The sequence below is a fragment of the Dermacentor albipictus genome, unplaced genomic scaffold (genome assembly GCF_038994185.2).
Source record: "Dermacentor albipictus isolate Rhodes 1998 colony unplaced genomic scaffold, USDA_Dalb.pri_finalv2 scaffold_31, whole genome shotgun sequence".
NCBI classification, from domain to species: domain Eukaryota; kingdom Metazoa; phylum Arthropoda; class Arachnida; order Ixodida; family Ixodidae; genus Dermacentor; species Dermacentor albipictus.
In genome coordinates this window covers 1111406-1133220 of record NW_027225585.1, presented here as the reverse complement: position 1 = coordinate 1133220, position 21815 = coordinate 1111406, and the positions used below count along the sequence as shown (strand labels likewise).

General features: G+C 45.1%; 2 protein-coding genes across 5 annotated transcripts in view; one reads left to right on the top strand and one right to left on the bottom strand.

The window, feature by feature from the left end:
• The window catches only part of LOC135909884 (uncharacterized), a 234741-nt gene extending 231144 nt beyond the window's left edge, over positions 1–3597 (top strand). Inside the window, exon 7 of the mRNA XM_070529808.1 lies at positions 3539–3597. The gene's annotated coding sequence lies outside the window, so the exon portion shown is untranslated. The remainder of the gene's footprint in view (positions 1–3538) is intronic.
• The window catches only part of LOC135909917 (zinc finger protein ZXDC-like), a 358875-nt gene that overhangs the window by 30870 nt on the left and 306190 nt on the right, over positions 1–21815 (bottom strand). For 3 of the 4 annotated variants that reach the window (XM_065441928.1, XM_065441929.1, XM_065441932.1), the window contains one exon: positions 18184–18233. The exons of the other annotated variant lie outside the window; for it this stretch is intronic. In XM_065441928.1, the coding sequence (XP_065298000.1) occupies positions 18184–18233 (50 nt within the window). The remainder of the gene's footprint in view (positions 1–18183; positions 18234–21815) is intronic. 4 annotated transcript variants of the gene reach the window in all.

Below are 21815 nucleotides of genomic sequence, written 5' to 3'. Positions count from 1 at the left end.
TTCCCGACGGCGGACGGCTTAAATACGGTCCCCCTGAGCCCAGGCGTCCAGTTCGGTGGCAGCGCATTGAAGTGTGCACACGCTAAAGACAATTCTGCATCCTTTGCAGACATCTCAAGAAGCAGCCTAGATAATCAGCGATACAGGCAAGATCTGCGACCGTCAAGGCTCTACCACGTGACGAAGATAGCTGGGGGCGTCGCTGTACCTTCCCGACAGCGGACGGCTTAAATACGGTCCCCCTGAGCCCAGGCGTCCAGTTCGGTGGCAGCGCATTGAAGTGTGCACACGCTAAAGACAATTCTGCATCCTTTGCAGGTGAGAAATAGTGTCGATTTGCTTTGAAATAGCCTTTGCAACTCTGCGCTGAAGCCGAACACGCCTGTTCTCGTTGTCTTTTTTTTTTTGTATGAAAGTGATTGGATTGATACCTGTGCTATTGTACAATGACGCCGGCAAAAGGGAAAGAGGGGGAAAGTGATGTAGCAGCCTTGTTTACAGAATTTAAGCGTGAAATGCGTACTGAACTCGGGGACCTGAGAAAGTCTGTTCAGCACTGCAGTGACACGTGTGACGATGTCAAAAACGTGACCCGGGATCTAAAGGCACTAAGAGATGAATTAAAAAGCTTGGCGTCTGAGAATCAAAAACTAAAAACTGAAAACAAGCAGTTAACTCTGAAATTACACGAGTTGGAACAATATAAAACAAGTAACAACCTTGAGATAAAGGGTGTTCAGGACGAGTGCGACTCTTTAGTAGCCGTTCAAAAAATATGTGAAATAGTCAGAGAGGCAGTTGAGGAGAGGGACATTGATATATGCCATAGAGTTCCAACTGCGAACTCAACAACCCAGAACATTGTTGTTGGTTTTGTGAGGCGTGCTAAGAGAGACTCGATATTAGCCAAGGATAAGAAAATGAGAATTAGCGCAAGAAACGTTGGCCTGGTTGGTGTTAACAGTGCAATTTTCGTCAATGAACATTTGACACGCCACAACAAGCAGTTGCTTGGAGCAACAGTGGCAAAGAAGGAAGAGCTCAAATGGAAGTTTGTGTGGACAGCAGGTGGCAAGATCCTAGCAAGGAAAGACGAAGATATTCTTGTCCTGTGAATCACTTCTTTCGATGACCTTGCCAGAATGAACTAAAGATTGTATCAGCTAATTATAAGCTTGCTTTCTCTTTACTGTAGATGAGCACGTGTGATGTCTACACAGCAGAAGTATTTAACACCACATTTAAGACCAAGCAAAGTAACTTCTCTCCGATTCATTTCAACATTAGAGGCATAAAAAACAAGCTTGACAGCCTACAAATTTTCTTGGAGTCTCTCGTTCTGAAATTTGAAGTCACTGTTCTTACGGAGACTTGGCTGACAATTACCGATGATACACCTGTCATTAATAATTACACCTGCATACGCTTGGACCGGTAGGGAAAAGAGGATGGGGTGTGGCTGTATTTATCCGTCATAGCTATGCTTACACCATTATTGAGGAGTACACAATTACAAATGTAAATGTTGAATGCTTAGTTATAAAAACATCTAAATTTCAGCTTGCTGCCACATATAGGCAACCAGCTGGTTCCGAACACGAGTTCTTAGATTTTCTTCAGCAATTGATGCAGGTTTTTCAGACAAACAAGTTACCTAAATGACAAATCGCTTGAGAATTTGTTTCTCTTAGTGGAGGCCATAAATTGGACTAGCGTGTATGACTGCAGTGATCCTAATGATGCTTACGAGGAATTCTACAAGAAGTTAAAAGTAAGTTTTGATGATGCGTTTCCTTTACAATGTGGCCGAAAGAATAAGAAAGCAATAAGAAAACCTTGGATTAACCCTGCACTATACAGAAGAATAAGAAAAAAAAAACAAGATGTATCACACTTTTAATAGTATGCGCGATGTAAACCAATTTAAGGAGTTCAAGAAGCTTCGAAATAAACTAACTTCAGACCTAAAGAAAGCAAAATAAAATTATTATGAAAGTTTGTTTCTTCGCCATCAAACTAATGTAAAAAAGATATGGGAAAAAGTAAACAGATTGACAAGCAGAAACAATGCCATAACCAGCGTACAAGAGATTGAGATAAATGGAAATGCGATAGCCGGGCAGTGTTTGGCTAACACACTCAATGAGTACTTTATACAGTCAGGAACGGCAGATAGCGCAATTGTAGGCAGTCAAAACCATCAAGACACATTAGTTCTTTACCAAATTCGTTTGTTTTGTATCACGTCTCCCCGCAAGAGACTGAAGAGTTACTTAATAGAATAAAAAATGTCGCCGCTGGTTATGACGAATTTAGGGCTGCGCCAGTAAAGTATGTTTCCAAGTTACTAAAAAACGTTCTCACCTATATTATTAACTTAATGTTCGATACTGGTATCTTCCCTGACCAACTGAAAATAGCAAGGGTTGTTCCGATACACAAATCCGGAGACAAAAACGCCCTTACAAATTATCGGCCAATATTGGTATTACCTGTTTTATCAAAAGTCTGAGTGGGCGATTAATGATCGCATAACAAAGTTCTTAGAGAAATATAATATCATATCTAGTTCGCAATTTGGATTTCAACAACACAAGTCAACTGAACAGGCACTACTTCGTGCAAAGGAGAAAATTATTCAAGGTATTGAAAATAAGGATTTTACTTTAGGTCTCTTTCTAGATTTGTGGAAAGCATTTGATTCGGTGAATCATGATATTCTATTTCTAAAACTGCAGTGTTATGGAATACGTGCCATGTCATTAAAATTAATAACCAGCTACCTTGAGAAACGCTTCCAATTTACAGATGTTAATCATTATTCCTCGACGTCATTAAATGTAACAAATGGAGTACCCAAAGGATCAGTATTAGGTCCTACCCTGTTTTTGTTATACATTAATGACATAACTCAGATTGACAACACCCTTGATATAGTAATGTTTGCGGACGATACTAACGTATTTTTTACTTCACGGACGAAACGTGAACTTCAAGAAAAGACTAATCATTATCTACAAAACTTATCCAAATGGCTAAATGATAATTATCTACAATTAAATGCCTCTAAAACTAAATACATCATTTTTTCTCCTCCAAATAAACGCGACCAACATGACATGCATATTACATATAGAACCGAGATTATTCAGCAAACACCTGAGCAAAAATTCCTAGGCGTTTGGTTCCAAGAGTCTTTGGTATGGTCATGTCACGTCGACCACTTAGTAGTCGATATAGCTTGATCAATAGGATGTATTAGAAAGATTTCTACATTAATACCTCCTCGGCTAAAAAAAAAAAAAAACTCTTTATTACAGTCTAGTATATTCTAAGATTGCCAAAAGCGTGGCAGTTTGGGCGAGTTGGTATGTCATGACTGTTTTAGGCTTGTAGCGCAGCTCGGAAGAGCAAAAAAGGGAGGAGGTAGGGGTAAACAAAGGGAACGGAAAACAGTGCTTGCTTTTGGGCAGGGGAATTTTATGAATTCATATCAGCCGGGTTCGTATCACTGACATTCTACTGTACACTGTTCCAGAGGTCACTTCAGCTGCACAAACTGGGGTAAGTACACCACAGAACTCTCAGATGGTGATAGTCGCGCATTTCTTGCTCTCAGACAAGCCAAAGCGTATGACTTTGCGCCAGTCAAGAAGGAAGATTGCGTGAAACACGTTCAAAAAAGAGTGGGGACTGCTTTGCGCACTCTCGTTGCCAAACACAAGTGCTCTGCTTCTGAAACACTTAGTGGCAAAGAAAAATTGACAGGTGTCCTGATCATCAAATTCAGTGCCTCATTTAACAAAGGGGATGTGAAGGCTATGCAGAAGGCTGTGATGGCAACATATCACCATATCATGTCAAACGACAAGGTTTCAAACCACAGTCTTTGCCCTGCTGGTCCAGACTCTTGGTGCCATCAGAATGCTGCGCAAGTAAAAAATGAGCCCATCCCAAAGCATCGATAAAATTTGCCTGTCCATGTTTGTCAAGCCCTTCTACCAGTGTATGAGCACCTCTCAGATGAAAAATTGTTTCAAAGGTGCCAGTGCAGCATGACCCACAACAATAATGAATGCTTGCATTCCACGATTTGGGCATTGGCACCTGAGGAACAGCACGCCTTGCTTTTTGCTGTTGAATCTGCTGTGGCTGAGGCAGTAATGAAATTTAATTCGGGGAACAAGAGAGCTTCATCTGCCATACTCCAGGAGCTTCATTTGAACCCAGAGCTACCGAACAGCATGAGAATGGCCGAGAAAGATAACCGGCGTGCAGCAGCATCAGCCTGCAAGCGTGCATCTGCAGGAAATCTGTGACAAGCCTTCAAAAAACGGCATTTGGGCAGTTGTAGGCAGACAGATTACATCCCTGGTGACTACTGACCATTTAGATATGTGGATATATGAATACTTTTTGTTATATTTGAATAAAAATGAGCTTGTCCGTTGCTTTTTTTTTGCGTTTTCTCAAAACATTCATTTATGAATATTTACATCCTTCCGAGAGCGATTTCGCACCAATTGGGGCACCTAAAATTGTAATTTTTTTGTTGCAGTACTCAGCTACATGAATAATGCCCACAATGGTGCGACAAGATTTTTGTATCTCAGTTTTAATATTTTTTTTATTGTCCGTACATAAACAGCCACTTTGAACCCATTTTGAACAGAAAGCTTTGATGTGCTGTATAATCGTTCATGATTGTTATACCAAAACAACTATTCCTACCATTGTGAAGCTTATCGTTTCTAGTATCCAGCTATGTGCCTAAAGCAAGATTTTGATGAGTAGTTTTTGCTCCATTGTTCCCAGAAACAATGCTAATTAAGTTTACTTGACTTTAGAACTAATTGGCATATTTTAAAAACAATTGCATATCTGGAATCAGCATAAGAAACTGAACAAGAATGTGCAGTTTCATTAAATTTGGTAAAAGGGGGGTCTTAATGAAGGTCAGAATACCCACTTCCCCCCTTAAGGAAATTAGGAAGTGTAACCTGAAGGCAGTGTTGTTTGGCCTGTCTTAGTCTTGCTGTTTTAAGAACAGTGACACGCCTGAATTTAATATTCTGTCTAAGCCGTTTAAGGCGATGTTTTGCTTGAATGACGTCACGGGTAATCCAAGGATTTTTTGTTGGAGGGTGCATTGATAAAAGGAGTTCACAAAATGAGATATGCAGAGACAAACAATGTCTTTGAAAGTAAGCCAAAGAAGATTGACGTCTAAAAAAAAATTAAATTATGGGGTTTTACGTGCCAAAACCACTTTCTGATTATGAGGCACGCCGTAGTGGAGGACTCCGGAAATTTCGACCACCTGGGGTTCTTTAACGTGCACCTAAACCTAAGTACACGGGTGTCTTCGCATTTCACCCCCATCGAAATGCGGCCGCCCGTGGCCGGGATTCGATCTCGCGACCTTGTGCTCAGCAGCCTAACACCATAGCCACTGAACAACCACAGCGGGTAGAAGATTGAAGTCTGTATCTGCATTTGACAAAACGGCGGGAATGAAAGTCATGTTCAAGATAGGTGAGTATGCTTGCATCATCAGCTATGTCAAACTTACGTACAGTTGTTAGAATAGCTTGAGGCACAATGGTAATTCTAAAGCGTAGTACACAAATGGGAATGTCATGATCAGAGATCCCTTCGACGATTTCAGTCTGTGCCCGGTCCAACGGAAAATTATCACTAAGGAATATAAGATCAAGTATGTTTTGTGATGTATCCTGAATGCATGTTGGACATGATACTGTTCGACGAAAGCTGAAGTTCAACATCAAACCGACGTTTCGATAAGTTGCAGAGAGGTGCATGTTAGTCCAATTCATTTCAGGCAGATTAATATCACCTACAAGTATCACTTGAGAATTACGGCTGTGAATGTGGCGCTGCATATACTCTTGAACAATAGTTATGTACTTGTGTCCTGTAGAAGGGCTCCGATACACACAACCCCCCCCCCCCCCAAAAAAATATGAGTACCATGGTTCTTAGTTTACAAAATATGGCCTCAGCCCCTTCTATATTTGGAACGACGAAGAAAGACAGGTGCTGTTTTATCAGCAAAGCTGCGCCACCGCCACGTGTCTATGTTTCTGTATTATCGAATAGTTCGGTGGAGTGATTTTATCGTTCGCGATGTCTGTCCACAGCCACGTTTCGGTGATGCCTATTACATCGGGTTCCTGTTCTAGTAGCAATTTCTCAAGCTGATCAACTTTGTTAAGGATACTTCGGGCATTTATCTTTAATATGGTTATATATTTGTTAGTGCCTTGCGGCAGGTGCCCTGCGACAGGTGCCCTGCTTAGGTCATCGTTTTTTCTAATGGCACTGTATCATTTATTTCGCCGTCCCACACAAATATGCATCTGTTGATGTAGAGTTTATCAAATGCTAGTGATAACTTCTTACGCCTATCTTAGCGTGGTTTTGACTTTTCCCACAACTTCTTCCGCAATTCCCACATTTTTGGTGAAAATCTTTGCCAATCGAATAGACTGTTTCCTTTAGCCTGTACAGTCGAAACCCGCGGTAACGAAATCCCGAGGGAACGAAATTCTCGCCGCAACGAAATATTTTCGGATCCCCGGCGAACAGCCATAGGAGTCATAGGATGCATTTCCTATCCCGCGACAACGAAACTTTTTTCTATAGCAATCCCTCATCAACGAAATTTTTTGAAACGACAGTCCGCAAATAATCTACTCATGTAACACTAGTTGTGTCCGGAAACTGCTCAAATGCATTCGTTGTGCGCTTAAATTGCATTAACTACCGCCACAGCCCACTTGCGTGGCCGCCGCCATCATTGTTTACAATAAAAAAAGCCTCGCACCACCTCTCGTGACAGACGACAGCGATGATGATGATGGTGGTCGTTCGCCCGTCGCAACGGGTGACTGCGCAGTGTCCGGACCAAAAATGCAATTAGCATTTAAATGATACAAATAAAAAAAGACAAGAACCGTAGGCAATCTCGCAGTGAGCACATTTTATTTAATCCTGTGTGCCATTAAAGCTTGCGCTAAATGCGGAGTGAAACGCCTGCGTGCGTGGCAGCCAAATCGACATCTACTACACGTGAAGGCAAACTGAAAAGCAAACTGAATGAAAACAGAGAGGGAAGAAACCTGGTAATTTTGCACGCTGGGGTGAATGACGTCCTGCAGAATAGGGGGCGAATGCTGGGCAGACAGATTCAAGAGGGAGTGGCGAAATTAAGGGCGACCTCTGAGGCAGTGCACATTGCCCTGTGTACTGACCCAGAGGTGAGGGGACAGGGCACTTTCATTGAAGAACAGGTAGTGGCGGCAAATGTAGTGATTAAGGAGTTGGGGCGAGCCCTCAAGTGTGATGTGGTGGAGGTGAACAAAATGATTGGGGGGAAAAATTTCCCCCTTTCGGCCCGGATGGCATTCACTACACTACACCAGCGGGATGGCAGGTAGGAGCGAGGGTGGGTCGTAGGGCTCAGGCTTTTTTTGCAGGCGCGCAGGGCAACCCTGCAAGCCAAAACGTAAAAGATGAAGGACAGGGAAGGGGGGGGGGGGGTCAGGACAGGAGCACGGAGGAGGAAGAGGAAGAAGAAGGCAGTAAATGTGGGGTTCATCAACATGCAGGGGGGAAGAAATCGCATTAGGTGGGACGAAATAGAACAGTTACAAACGGAAAATTTTTCAGGTATATGGAGTTGCCGAAACCCATTTAAGAGATGAGGAAGAGCCACCATTCATTGCAGAATACACCTGGGTTAGGTGCAACAGAAAAAGGAAAGAACGCAGAGGAGGAGGCTTTGGGGCGCTAGTGAAGGGACAGGACTGGGAAAGGGTAAAGGAGAGCTGCAGTGAGCCCATGTGGCTCAAGGGCACCGTAGGGAATGTTGAGACAATCCTGGGAGTTGTGTAACTGAAAACAGGGAATGAGTCGAAGGAGGAGAATGCAAAACATTTCAAATGTATGGCCAAGGACATCGGGGAGTTAGCTATGAAACGGGAGATAATCATCCTAGGGGACATGAATGCACATTTGGAATACTTTGACGGGGCGACAGATGCAACAGGGCAGATGTTAGTAGATTTTTGTGAGGCTCATGATTTTGTGATAGTTAATACTGAAATTAAATGCAACGGGAAAATAACATGGGAAAGAAATAACACCCACTCGACAATCGACTACTGCCTAATGTCCCACAAGCTGTATGAACGGTTGGGATGTATGGAAATTGATGAGGAAGGTATAAAAAGCCTGGGGAGTGATCACAAACGAATCAAAATCAGTTTTGGAAGGACAGTACCACTGGTAGAAACTAAAGAAAGGAAAGGTATGAGCAAATTGAATGACAGGCAGCTACAAGAAACGGCGAAAAACATTGAAAGCATGGTATCCAAGCAACCGCAAAGGGCATGGACATACGACGAGTTAATAGGTATGTTTCAACGAGAGCTAGAGAAGGGACAGATTAGGAAACTAGGAAGTAAGCAGGGAAAATATAAACCGAAAAGCTGGTGGGACCGAGAAGTTAAGGAGGCCATAGAGCAACGCAAAGATGCGTGCAGAAAACACAGAGCAGCGAAGAAAAGGGGAGCCACACCAGAAGAGGTGGAGACAAAATGGGTGGATTAGCTTGCAATGAAAAGAGAAGCATTGGCATGAATTCAAACCAAGATAGCAAAAGTTGGGGTACAGTGGATGTTAGAGATAGGAAAAAAAGACAGAAATGCCTCTAAGAAATTTTGGGAACACATAAGGCAACAGAGTAAGACAGAGGTGGTTCAGCACTCACTGACCACACCAGAAGGAACAAAGGTAGAGGGAGAGGAAGCTCAGGAATATATTAGGTTAACAATAGAGGCAGCATTTGCAGAGCGAGTGGGTATCAAAATGGAGAACGATGACAACAGCAAGACAGAATTAGAGGAGGAATACAGAAGGATGACAAGTAAGGAATGGGACAGAATTGAACACAAGGTCCCCGTGGGAACAGCGACAGGACCTGATGGCATACCTATGAAATTGATAAGCATATTAGGCCTGAAAAGTAAATTAAAATTACGACAACTTATTGAACAAATAGTAGTAGGGGGAGATGTTCCACAGGACTGGAAATCAAGCAGAATGATATTAGTTTACAAAGGTAAGGGAAGCAAGGACAACATTAAATCCTACAGGCCAATAACTATCACATCAGTCATATACAGAGTAGCAATGCAGATGGTGAAAAAGAGAATGGAGGAATGGGCAGAACGTGAAGAGATCTTGGGAGAACTGCAGAATGGATTTAGAAGGAACAGAAGGCTAGATGATAATTTATTTGTTATAACACAGTGCACAGAGATGGCGACAGCCAGGCAGAAACCGCTATGGATAGCTTTTTTAGACATTAGAGGAGCCTATGATAATGTAAACCGAGAAAAGTTATGGAGCCAGTTAAGGGAACATGGTCAAGATAGAAAGATGATTGAGTTCCTACAAGTTTATACAGATAATGAGGTAGAGATAACATGGGAGGGGGAAACTACAAAGCCAGCTAAAATAAGAAGAGGTCTCAGGCAGGGCTGTTTATTGTCGCCTCTGCTGTTTATGATCTACATGAGCCAAATGGAAAAGAGACTAGAACAGAGCACAATAGGAACTGACATAAGCTATATGCTGGAAGGGCAGAAGGTAGCTCAAGTACTACCCGGACTGATGTATGCAGATGATATTGTACTGCTTGTTGACACCCGAGTAGGGCTACAGGAACTAATGAGCATATGTGGACAGGAGGGAGAAAAATTGGGACTGCAATTCAGTAGAGAGAAGTCTGGGATAATAGCATACGATGAAGAAAGGGGGGAACCATTGGAAATACAAAGCACTAAGACTGATCATGTTGAAAAATACAAGTATTTGGGCATATGGCTAAACGAGGGCAAAAAGTACTTGGAAGAACAGGAAAAAATTTTGATTGAAAATTTGAAAAGGAACTCGGCTGTAATGAAACACAAGGCACTTAGGAACTATAATAGGTACGAGGTGGTTAGGGGCGTATGGAAAGGGGTTAGGGTACCTGGCCTCACATTCGGAAATTCAGTACTGTGCATGAAATCGGAAGTTCAGGCATGCATGGAAACGAGACAGAGAAGGGTAGGCAGGTTGGGCTTAGGAGCACACGGGAACACCCCTAATCAGGGAGTGCAGGGGGACATGGGATGGACGTCATTCGAAGGTAGAAAGGCAATAAGTAAACTAAAATTTGAACAGAGACTCCCAGCACTGGAGGAAAAAAGGTGGGCAGGAAAAGTGTACAAATATCTGTACATGAAAAGTTTGAACACAAAGTTTACACTCAGAACGAGGAAGCTGAGGAATAGATACCTACAGCCGAGGGAGGGGGTCCAACGTGGTGCTAGTGTGGGAAAGGAGGTGAAGGAGACGGAAAGAAAAATGTGGGAAGAAAGAATGCTCGGAAAGCCAGCGCTATCAATGTATTGGTCACAAAAACAGGAGATTAAGAGAGAGCTCTTATTTGATAACTTGCGGGGCAGCTCACTATTATTCGAAGCTAGGACGGGGGTTTTGAGAACGAAAACATACAGGGCTAAATTTGAAGACGTGGACCTTCGGTGCACAGCTTGCGGAGCCGAAATGGAGACCACCGAGCATATAGTGCTGCGATGCACAGACCTTTGCCCGACCCTGGCAGAGGGAACAGTGGCAGATATGGAAGGGGCATTAGGTTTTCCCGGGGAACGAGGGCAAATAGACGAGAAAAGAGTGGCAGTAACGAAGGGGAGGCTAGAGGATTGGTGGAGGAGGTCAAGGGATAGATAATACCATAAACCGGGGAGATAATGTTTCCTCTACTGTTTTAGATAGTTATTTTGGGGGGAGGAGGGGAGTGAAAACTAGGTTAAGGAAAAGAGGATATAAAGAAAGGAAAAAAAGAATAATAAAATAGGAGGGGGAGCAAAAGGCTAGGTGGCGCCAGCCGCCGCCTGTTACAAAGGGTATAGCCGCCATCCATCCATCCATCCATCCATCCATCCATCCATCCATCCATCCATCCATCCATCCAGGCTCCGATAACCCGGATGACGCTTTAGTATCAGTGGGCTTTGTGTACCGCCGCACATGGTCGTGTGCTCAGTGTCGTTGGTGCTAGAGTGCGTTAATTGTGTGTCTGTGCCAATCGGACCATTTGCTTTGACAGCTGCTAAGATGCCGCCTCCAGCCAAAAAGAGGAAATTTGTGACACTGCACGATAACGCTGCAATTATTGCCCAAGCTAAAAAGGGCAGGAAGAAAATGGATATCACCAAAGAATTTGGAATTACGTGCAGTTCGATATCGACGATTCTGAAAAACAAGGCATCCATTCTCGGCGTGCTCGGAAATGGTGCGAGTGCGAAAAACAAAACGGTGAGCGCTGCGGCTTTTCCAGACGTTGACAGGGCGGTGTTTGCATGGTTTTGTGAATAGCGTGCCAACAAAGTGCCGCTGTCTGGCAGAGTTCTTCAGCAGAAAGCGCTGGACTTCGCATGCATTCTCGGGCACGCTGGTTTTAAGGCTAGCGCTGGCTGGTTGAGCCGTTTCAAAGCCTGCCACGACATAGTGGCCAAAGTCATTTCCGGGGAGGCAGCAGCCGTCGACCCTTTGACAACGTCGTCATGGCTGCTGACCAACAAAGAAGTATTGGAATAGTACAAGCCCTCGGACATTTACAACGCAGATGAGACGGCCTTATTCTACGAGATGCTGCCATCGAAGACCCTGGACTTAAAAGGCCAGAAATGCCGCGGGGGGAAACACAGCAAGCGGCGTGTAACAATTTTGTTGTGCACCAACATGGATGGCACAGATAAACGGCCACTGCTTGTAATCGGCAGAAGTAAGAAGCCCCGCTGCTTCAAGGGAAATCGTCGGCTGCCCGTACAGTACACCGCGAAACTGAAGGCATGGATGACCCGGGCCATATTTGGCAGCTGGCTCGAGGCCTTTGATACGGACATGCGGAAGGCAGGCAGATCGGTCTGCCTCTTTTTGGACAATTGCAGTGCCCATCATGTCGATGACGTGGAACTGGGAAACGTGCACTTGGTTTTTTTTCCACCAAACTGCACTTCCGTGCTGCAGCCGCTTGATCAAGGCGTCATTCGTAGTGCCAAGTGCACCTACAAGGAGAGGCTGAGTCAGCGTCTGCTGCTGAACCTCCAGTTGAAGCGTCCCACCGCAGTGGACATGTTCATGGCGCTGCAGATGATGGCCGCCGCATGGGTTGCGACGTCGCCAGCCGTGATAGCTAATTGTTTTAATCATGCCGGCTTCATTGCCACTCGGCAAGCATCATGTGCTGATCCAGTGGCATCGCAAGAAAATTCGCCTGAAGGTGCACTAGTTGACAGTGCTGACGACGCAGTGCCGCCATCGCTGGCCCAAGCATGGGATGAACTTTCTGCCGTGACAGATGGTGTTCCGGATGGCCTCAGCATCGATGAGTTCGTTCGTGCGGATGAAGGTGTTGTTGTCCATGAAGAGATGACTGATGAGGTCATCATAAGTAGCGTTTGCCAAGGTGCCAACGACGCTGACGACTACCAGACACCAAATCAAGAAAGGACTGCGAACTCGCGGGATGTGTTGAATGCCTTCGATGTAATTCGATCATTTTTCGGTGAGCATGATGACGACGTGGCAATGAACCACTTCTTGCAGTGCGAGCCGAGAGTAGTAAAATTGCTGCAAGGCAAGGCTCGGCAAAGTAAGCTGACTGACTTTTGGCAATAATTTTTTTTTTTTTTTTTGCAAGCCAATTTCCTTCCCTGTCTTTTCTGCCTCATTCTCGCACTAACGAAATTCCCGCAAAAGCGAAATGTTTTGCTTTCCCCGGCGATTTCTTTATTGCGGGTTTGGACTGTAACAGTTTTTTAGTATCATTGTTTTCTGTCTCATATCCTGAAGCTTGAAAATGACCGGCCGTGTTTTATCTGCTTCTAGACTACCTAAACGGCGAATTCGCTCAATAGACACCGCGTCTAATTTTAGGGTATCCTGTATTATTTCTTTATTGTCAGTGCTTTCAGGGGAGTCACTTGTTTCACCGTCCTGTTCAGGTAAGCTATATATGATCAGGTTCGACTGCGGTCGTCAAGATCATCTATCCTTTTCTTCTAGCTTATCAATTACACGGTAAATGTCAGCTAACTGCTTACGGAAAAAAGCAACAGACTCTTTAGCGGGTCAAGTTTGTTTTCAATACCGTTAAACTTGTCCTCCTTGATATCCTTAATATCTGAGGCTATTTCCTTGAGTTGCTTGGCTATTTGAGCTATATCAGGTCCTGGGTTCGTTTCAATATCACCTCCCAGCAGCAATAGCTTTCTCAAACATGAAGTCACGCAAAACGTATAGCTCACAAGCCATGGGCACGGCAGCACTATCAAGCATGGGTCACTTGAACGGAAACATTGTGCAAACTGTTTCCTCACCTCCATGATGAAAGAAAACGAATTCTGAGCGAACTGCATCCCCGCAGTGCCGCCGCGCTCAGTGCCAGTTGAGCATTCCCTAGTGCTATATATTATCCAATCTAGTGGTGGCATTCTCGTCGCCTGAGGCACGGCTGTCACTGCGCGCGCAGCTCGTCTCTGATGAGCAGGCCAGGTGATATGTCTCTACTTCTGGTGGAAGTCGATGATGCGGCACATGAAAACCTGCGTCGATGATCCCTCATGCCGTACAGGTTGCGTTGGTCTGTCCTACATTCCCAGCCGAGACATGAAGCAACAGGCCGACGAAGAACTGCGTGATGAAAGAAATATATTCTGAGCGAACTGCATCCCCGCAGTGTCGCCATGCCCAGTGCAATATATTCTCCAATCTAGTGGTGCCGTTCTCGTCACCTGAAGGGCAGTTGTTACTGCACAGCTTGTCTCCGATGAGCGGGCCAGGTGATATGCCTCTGCTTCTGGTGGAAGTTGATGATGTGGCACATGGAAACCTGTGTCGATGATCATTTGTGCCATATGAGTTGCGTAGGTCTGCATTCCTAGCAAAGGCGTGAAGCAACAGGCCAATAAAGAACTGCACAATGAAAGAAAACGGATTCTGAGCGAACCGCATCCCCACAGTGCCGCCATGCCCAGAAAGTGGGCACTTTCACGTGGGGATAGCGGCAGGCCGAAGCCTTCACAGCACTCATCAGACTCTTGACGAGCTCCCCCATTTCAGCCCATTTTGACCCTTCGGCACCCACTGAAATCCGTACAGATGTTAGTGGTCACAGCATTGGCGCTGTTCTTGCCCAGATTCAGCATGGTCAAGAGTGCGTTATCGCTTACGCAAACCATCTTCTGTCCCCGGCTGAGTGCAACTATTCTATTAAGGAGCGAGAGTACCTAGCGCTGGTTTGGGCAATAGCGAAGTTTCACCCATACCTATTTGGTCGCAATTTCCGTGTAATTACTGACCACCATGCACTCTGCTGGCTCTCCACATTGAAGGACCCTACAGGGCGTCTTGTGCGTTGGGCATTGCGCTTGCAAGAGTACACTTTCTCTATAGTGTACAAATCTGGCTGTTTACATCAGGACGCCGACTACTTCTCCCACCACCCTGTCGACCCACTGGAAGCAACAGACCTCGAATCCGACACCAGCGTTATGTCCATCGCATGTTTCCTCAACATTGGCGACGAACAGCACCATGATCCCTTTCTGCGAACCATCATAGATCAGTTAAGCTCGCCAACTCCTGATCCTTCCTTTCGTCTCTTCTGTATTTCTGACGGAGTTCTGTACAAACGCAATTGCGCCCTGATGGTGCTGACCTACTGCTGGCTGTAATGAGGCACCTTCAATGCACCATGCTTCAACTCCATGACGCGCCCATCGCTGGGCATCTTCGGTGTTACTCGCACCTTTGACCGAGTACGGCGCTGTTTCTTCTGGCCCAACCTCTACTGCTCTAAAACCAGTATGTGACTGCTTGTGACCTGTGCGAACGCTAGAAGCCAACTTCAATGACTCCAGCTGGGCTTTCACAGCCCATCGATATTCCTACTGAGCCTTTCTTCTGCGTGAGACTCGACCTACTTGGCCCTTTACCTTTCTCCCCTAAAGGCAACAAATAGGTTCTGGTTGCAACCGATTACACCAGGCACTTCACCATTACAGGAGCTCTGCCTACAAGTTGTGCCACTGACGTTGCGGATTTCCTCCTACACAACGTCACCCTGCACCACGGTGCTCCCTGTCAGCTCCTCACAGATCGCAGGTGTTACTTCTTGTCAAAGGTCATTGATGATATCCTCCGCCTACGCTCTACTGAACGTCAAATAGCCACTGCGTACCATCCACAGACTAACAGTCTCACAGTGCAACCGATATGCTACCTATGTACGTTTCTCCAGACCACCAGGACTGAGACATCGCTCTGCCATATGTCACCTTCGCTTACAATTCGTGCCGCCATGACATAGCAGGTTATCACCGTTTTATCTACTGTTTGGCCGTGATCACGTTTTGCCCCTGGACACTGTACCTCCACAAGTCACGCAGCCGCACACCGCTTATGCCTGCGATGTGATTTCTATGGCAGCACAGGTCCATCAGATTGCCTGCGCTCACCTCACTGATACCCAGGCTACCCAGAAGTCTCGTTATGACACGCACCATGGGGACGTGCAGTATTTACCTGGCTCCCTCGTGCTCGTGTGGTCCCCATCTCGTCGTGTGGGCCTATCGGAAAAACTTCTGTGGCGATATTCAGGTCCCCACCGAATCCTGCGACAGCTTTCGGATGTGACGTATGAAATTGCTCCCAAAGAGCCAGGCCCATCGTCCATACAGCCAAGAACTGATGTTGTTCATGTCTCCCGTTTAAAGCCCTAAGTGCGTGCCTTTGCTGGGCCATAATCAATCGCTTGCGCCAGGTCGGCGCTCCAACCCTGGCGGTGTAGTGTTGCAATGCAGAACAGTATGAGCAGACAAGAGACGATGACGAAGAAGTGTTGTTGCTGGGGTGATTTGGCCAACATGTTCTAGTGTCAGCTGGTGCCTTCAGCATTCGCCTTGCATGAACAACATTCGTGCTTGTCTCCACCTCGCAACAATATATATAAAATGCACCCACGCTCCTGATAGAAAAAAATTAAAGGTGCAGAATTTGCATTGACATTATGCAAAATAGAAGTCAGGCGTGCATACAGGACACAAGAGTAGAGAAGTGGACAACACGAACGCCACTTCTCTACTCTTGTGTCCTGTCTGCACACCTCACTTCTATTTTGTATAATGAATCCTTACCAACTAGCTCAGCTTTCTGTCGTTCTAAGGTTGCATTGACAGACGGGAATTTTTTTTAATGAGCTCTTATAGTGAAAGCGCAACAGTGTTGTCGCCATTTTCACTTCACTGACCACAGATATCAAGCACACAGGGGCTCCAGCGGCTGCTGTGTGTGGCGCGGCCGAACAAGCCCTATTTTGAAAGTGATCTGCAATGAGGACAGAGTGCCGGTAGCTTCGTGTGCGCTGCGTTTTCGTCGCTTAGTTTGCATTGAAGCGTGAGGCAGCACGGAGGTCAATTCACTTGCTGCTGCTGCCATGCTTCCTCACTCCAGCGTTTTGACAGCGAGTTTTCGCAGTCATCGAGTGTGATGCATTCATATTTGCTTGTGCGCGCATGGCACCATGCTTGTTGTTTAGCGAATGTTCACAAGCTAATACAGACCATAAAACTACTATCCTTACTTGGTATAGCTGCCTACTAATTTGCTACTCCAATCAATGCGAAACTGCAACTTTCAGGCGAAACTGCAACTTTTTCACAACTTCATCAAAGCTTTCTTATGCTGTAGTGTTTTATTTGCTGCAAAGATAATTTCTGGTGCCCTGGACTGAATACATTCCTCGGTCCCATACTGAAGCCCATTGACTTCTATGTATTATGTTCCCATTTGATCTTATGTTGCATGTGAATGCAGCGGCCATGTAAACTGGACAGAGGAAGAATTACTGTCACTTGCTGCACGAAGATGATAAATGTATACTTGTGGTTAACCTTCATAGAGTTTCTCACAATATTACCTAAAGGAAAATTTCGTGCCACAGTCCATAGGAGTTTTCTAATGGGCGCTGTGCCAGCATGGGAATGGCGGTTGGTGGCATATGGGTGTGTGAAGTGTGGGTTGGCTGGTGTTTAGCGAGGCTTGGCCTAAAAGATGGATATGGCTGCACAGAATATGTTTTTGAAATAAAATTTACATAAAAGGTTTCCATTCACCTTTATTACACCTTTCAAGCAAAGAAAAGCAAGAACCAACCGGAAAGCTAGCACGGAACTAGTAGTCTGTCCTCCAACTTTAGCGGCCCACCGATACTTTTTACATCCAAGCGCAGGCCCTCAAGTAAATGAAACATGGTTTTGTGTATTAATAAAGCTAAAATGGCTCTTTACATGCTGTCTTACTAAGCAATTAAAAACCAATATGACAGACAGAACAGTGCTAGCCAAGCGCATTTTCAAAGTGTCCGGGCTCTCAAAATGATGAGAATCGGAAGCCACCATGTTGCGGCATTCCCGCATGCAACAGCGCCAGATTTCGCTCTAGGTGATCTAGTAAGAAACTCCATGACACCCATGGCCCCGCCCTGAAATGTGGGAAGTATGCGATCGTCAGTCCTGATAAGGGTGTCTCGGTGAAATTGATTGTCATCAGTTTCCCATAGTCAGCTTGCCACAATGCAGTCGCGTTATGCGGCGAAGCATATTAAGACCTAAAAGGGGCTGCTGTCATGCACTGTGTCCAGTCACAGTCTAGCCAAGATGTCCAATAACTGTACTGGCAGCCATTCAGAGCTGTTTCTGACATTGCTGTGGTGGTTTGGTACTTTCCTCACTGTTACATTTTCCCGGCTGTTACATTCTCTTTCCCCGCGGTCTCTTGAAAAACATATCAACGGGGTTTTACTGTACTTAAGCCATTAAGAACCATCCACCTTACTGAAAATTTCTGAAGATCTCAAATTTTAGCTTTTCAAAAAACAGCACGCAGGAGTTGGTAGCAGTAGAGTGCAGGGGTAGAGTTATAGTGCAGCCACTTTGGCAGGTAACCAGGCAACTGACTGCATGTACAAGTCAAATTCACACGAAAAAATGCATTCTACTTGCTGGTGACAGTACTTGAACCCACCTGCTGCAAAAGAACGGCAGCCGAAGATGTCAGGACCACATCAACAGCACCTGCAGATAAATAAACCAGTCTCAAGGAATTGGAAGGCGACAAGGCACTCAAAAAACGTAAGTGGCCAAGTGCAGCACCCGAGTTGTGCAAGTAACAAGTCATTTAGGAGTCTACATATTAAATACCAGCAAGCCTTGCGATACCACCTCCACAGCAGCCCAAAGAAATGCGAACTGAGAGTGTCAGGTGAGAACAAGGTGAGCAGCATTAAACACAAGTGGTAAGTTCTTGAAACATGGGTATTTCAAATGACTTCGAAAAGCAGGCCTAACCATAAAATTTTGTTACTACAAACACTACGAGGGTTGCAATGTGGGCTTGTTGGTAATGCATCTTCAAGGGGAGTATGGTAGCGCGATTCATGCCATCATTGCACTGACGAAGCATTCACACAACAGGCCATGCGGCTACATGAAGCAGGTTATCCCAATCATGTACTGGCATCAGTTGCAGAGGGAATACTTAGGCAAGTGCAGCAATCAGGGACTGCTGAACGAGCGGAAGGAAGTAGTAACCGAGAGAAAAAAAGACCAACAGTGATACCTTACATCCACGGTTTGTCACACAACCTAAAGAAAATTGCCCGCCGAGGTAACACTGATGTGGTTTTTTCAGCACCCAACAAACTAATCAGCCTATGCAGGAAAACAAGACCAAAAAAGAAAGTGCCCCTAGCTGCCAAGTTAGACACAGGAAGAAGTTTAGAGAATGTAAGACTTCAATATATCGTATACCCTTATGGTGTGGGAAGTATTACGTCAGACAGTCGGGCAGATGCATTAATGATAGACTGCGCGAACACAAAAATAAAGTCGACAAACTTGTATCAGATGGGTCTCTCTCCCTTCATTGTAAGCAACATAAGTGCTTCCCTCTCTTCGAATCAACAATCATTACCGGTAGAAATAAGTGCGAACTCACTAGACTTATAATAGAAGCCGAACAGATTGATGCCCTAGGGGATTCATGTATCAGCAAACCATCATTGGCTCTCTCTGAAAAAGAACTGAAATTTTTGTGCATGGCTTAACATATCACAAAATGTATCGCTGCGATTGTAAATCTGTTCACGTGGCTGTGACTCATGTTGTCTGAGTGTATAAGTACGACATGGTTTTCGATAATAAACAGTGTTGGAAGTTAGTGCTGTGCGTGTCCCTTTGTGTCTTCTTTTAACCCCTCTTTGAATCGCGCTACCATACTCCCCTTGAAGACAAACACTACATAAACTTTTCGGAAATCGACTGCTTACAGCTTGTATGTAAAAATATTTCCGTACTAAAAACTTCAGAATAATGATCATTATTTAGTTTCCGTGTCATATTACCAGGACCTCATTATGAATAAATATTCAGAAATCTATATTTCTAGATTTCCATTTACCGTTCACAGCAGCCAGCACAGTAGGCCAGCAGAGGACAAGCTGCAGAAAATGGATGCCGCACCGCATGGGTTCAAAAAACCAGAGACCGCACCGATGGAGAAAAATACGGAAAGGGGCCTCTCCCCCCCCCCCCCTCATTGCAGAGGTGACTAAGCATCAGGTTTCGCGAACGCACGCTCTGCCAAGACAAGTGCTGCCTAGCAATGGCGGTGCATCTCTTACTTCTTTCGCACTTCTTTGTGTGGCAGTACTAAGTACGTGCACAGAGAATTGTAACCTCCGTTAATAGTGAAATATTTTGCGCGCACAATCAACAAGGACACAGTGAAGGGAGACACATGAGCACTTTCAGTACGCTCATATGTCCCGCTCGTAAGCGCTCGTGTCCCCCTTCACTGGGTCCTTGTTGATTGTGCGTGCAAAATATTTCACTATAAATTCGTACCAACTCGCTTAACTATCAGTTCTGCTGTAACCTCCGTGCTCATGGGGATGTCACATGGTCATACTCTCAGTACGGTGTTGTTACACATGCTTGCACTTTGAAATAGTTCAGGTGTCCGCCTGCAGCGAGACAACTGAGGTGTCCACAGCAAGGAACGTAAACAAACAAAGTTACATGCAGAATCTCCTGTGAGAGTTATCTAAATGACGCACAAGCATTTACTACTGATCACTGTCTGTTTCGTCGTCACATGCTGCTGTGTTTGGTACAACTGTGAGAAACATGGCGAAATAATCGTGAAACAGAGAAGCGTGGCTGCAACACCGAAACGTTAACTGAGACCAGCATGAGACGATGAAGAAGAGGAGTATGGTAGCGCGATTCAAAGACAGAACAAGAGAAGACACAAAGGGACACACACAGCGCTGTGTGTGTCCCTTTGTGTCTTCTCTTGTCCCGACTTTGAATCGCGCTACCATACTCCCCTTGAAGATGCAGTACCAACAAGCCCACATTGCAACCCTGATCAAGAAGAGGCGAGTAGTAGAACTGTTCACTCATGTTATAGGTAACTCCCAGAGGGTGTCGACATGCGATAGAATGACAAGAGGTTTTGCAAGTGAAGCAAATATATACAACATTTATTACATACAATGTCTCTTGCTTGGTTCTTTTTGTTGCGTTTTTTCTGATGGTGCGTTAGGATGATGATGCTGCTTCATGGAAGATGAGCACTGGCCGATGTGTGGTGCGGTATGTGACGTAATTGAACAGTAACAGTATCACGTTTGGTAAACATTGTACATAGATGTGGTCGATGACGCTGCCTCCTCTTGATGCGAACCGTTATCAACTGTACTCCGGTATCGGCAGCGTGGCTGTGCAGCCCGGGCTCCCTCTTGAAAGCGATCTGCAGGATACAGCATGCTGAGTGCTGATAGCTTCGTGTGTGCTGTGTTCTTGGCGCTTAGTATGGCAATATATGGCTTTCACAGATTACAAAAAGGCATTTGATTCATAGAGATACCAGCAGTCATAGAGGCATTACGTAATCAATGAGTACAGGACGCTTGCGCAGATATCTTGGAAAATATCTACCTTAATTCTCCCAAAGTAGAAAGATAGCTATTAAGAAAGGGGTCAGACAAGGAGACACAATCTCTCCCATGCGTTTCACTGCTTGCTTGGAAGAAGTATTCAAGCTATTAAACTGGGAAGGCTTAGGAGTGAGGATCAACAGCGAATATCTCAGCAACTTTCGATTTGCAGATGACATTGTCCTGTTCAGCAACACTAGGGATGAGTTACAACAAATGATTGAGGACCTTAACAGAGAGTGCAAGGGTGGGGTTGAAGATTAACATGCAGAAGACAAAGATAATGATCAACAGCCGGGCAAACGAACAAGAGTTCAGGATCACCAGTCAGCCTCTAGAGTCTGCGAAGGAGTATATTTACCTAGGTCAATTACTCGCAGGGGACGCTGATCATGAGATGGAAATTGACAGAATAAAACTGGGTTGGAGTGCATACAGTAGACATGGTCAGAGCCCGACTGCATGCTTACCATTATCATTGAAAAGGAAGATCAGTGCATCTACCAGTGCTGCCATATGGGGCAGAGACTTGGAGACTGACAAGGAAGCTTGAGAACAAGTTAAGGACCGCGCAAAGGACGATGGAATGAAGATTGCTAGGGATAATGTTAACAGACAGAAAGATAGCTGTTTGCATCAGAGAGCAAACAGGTAT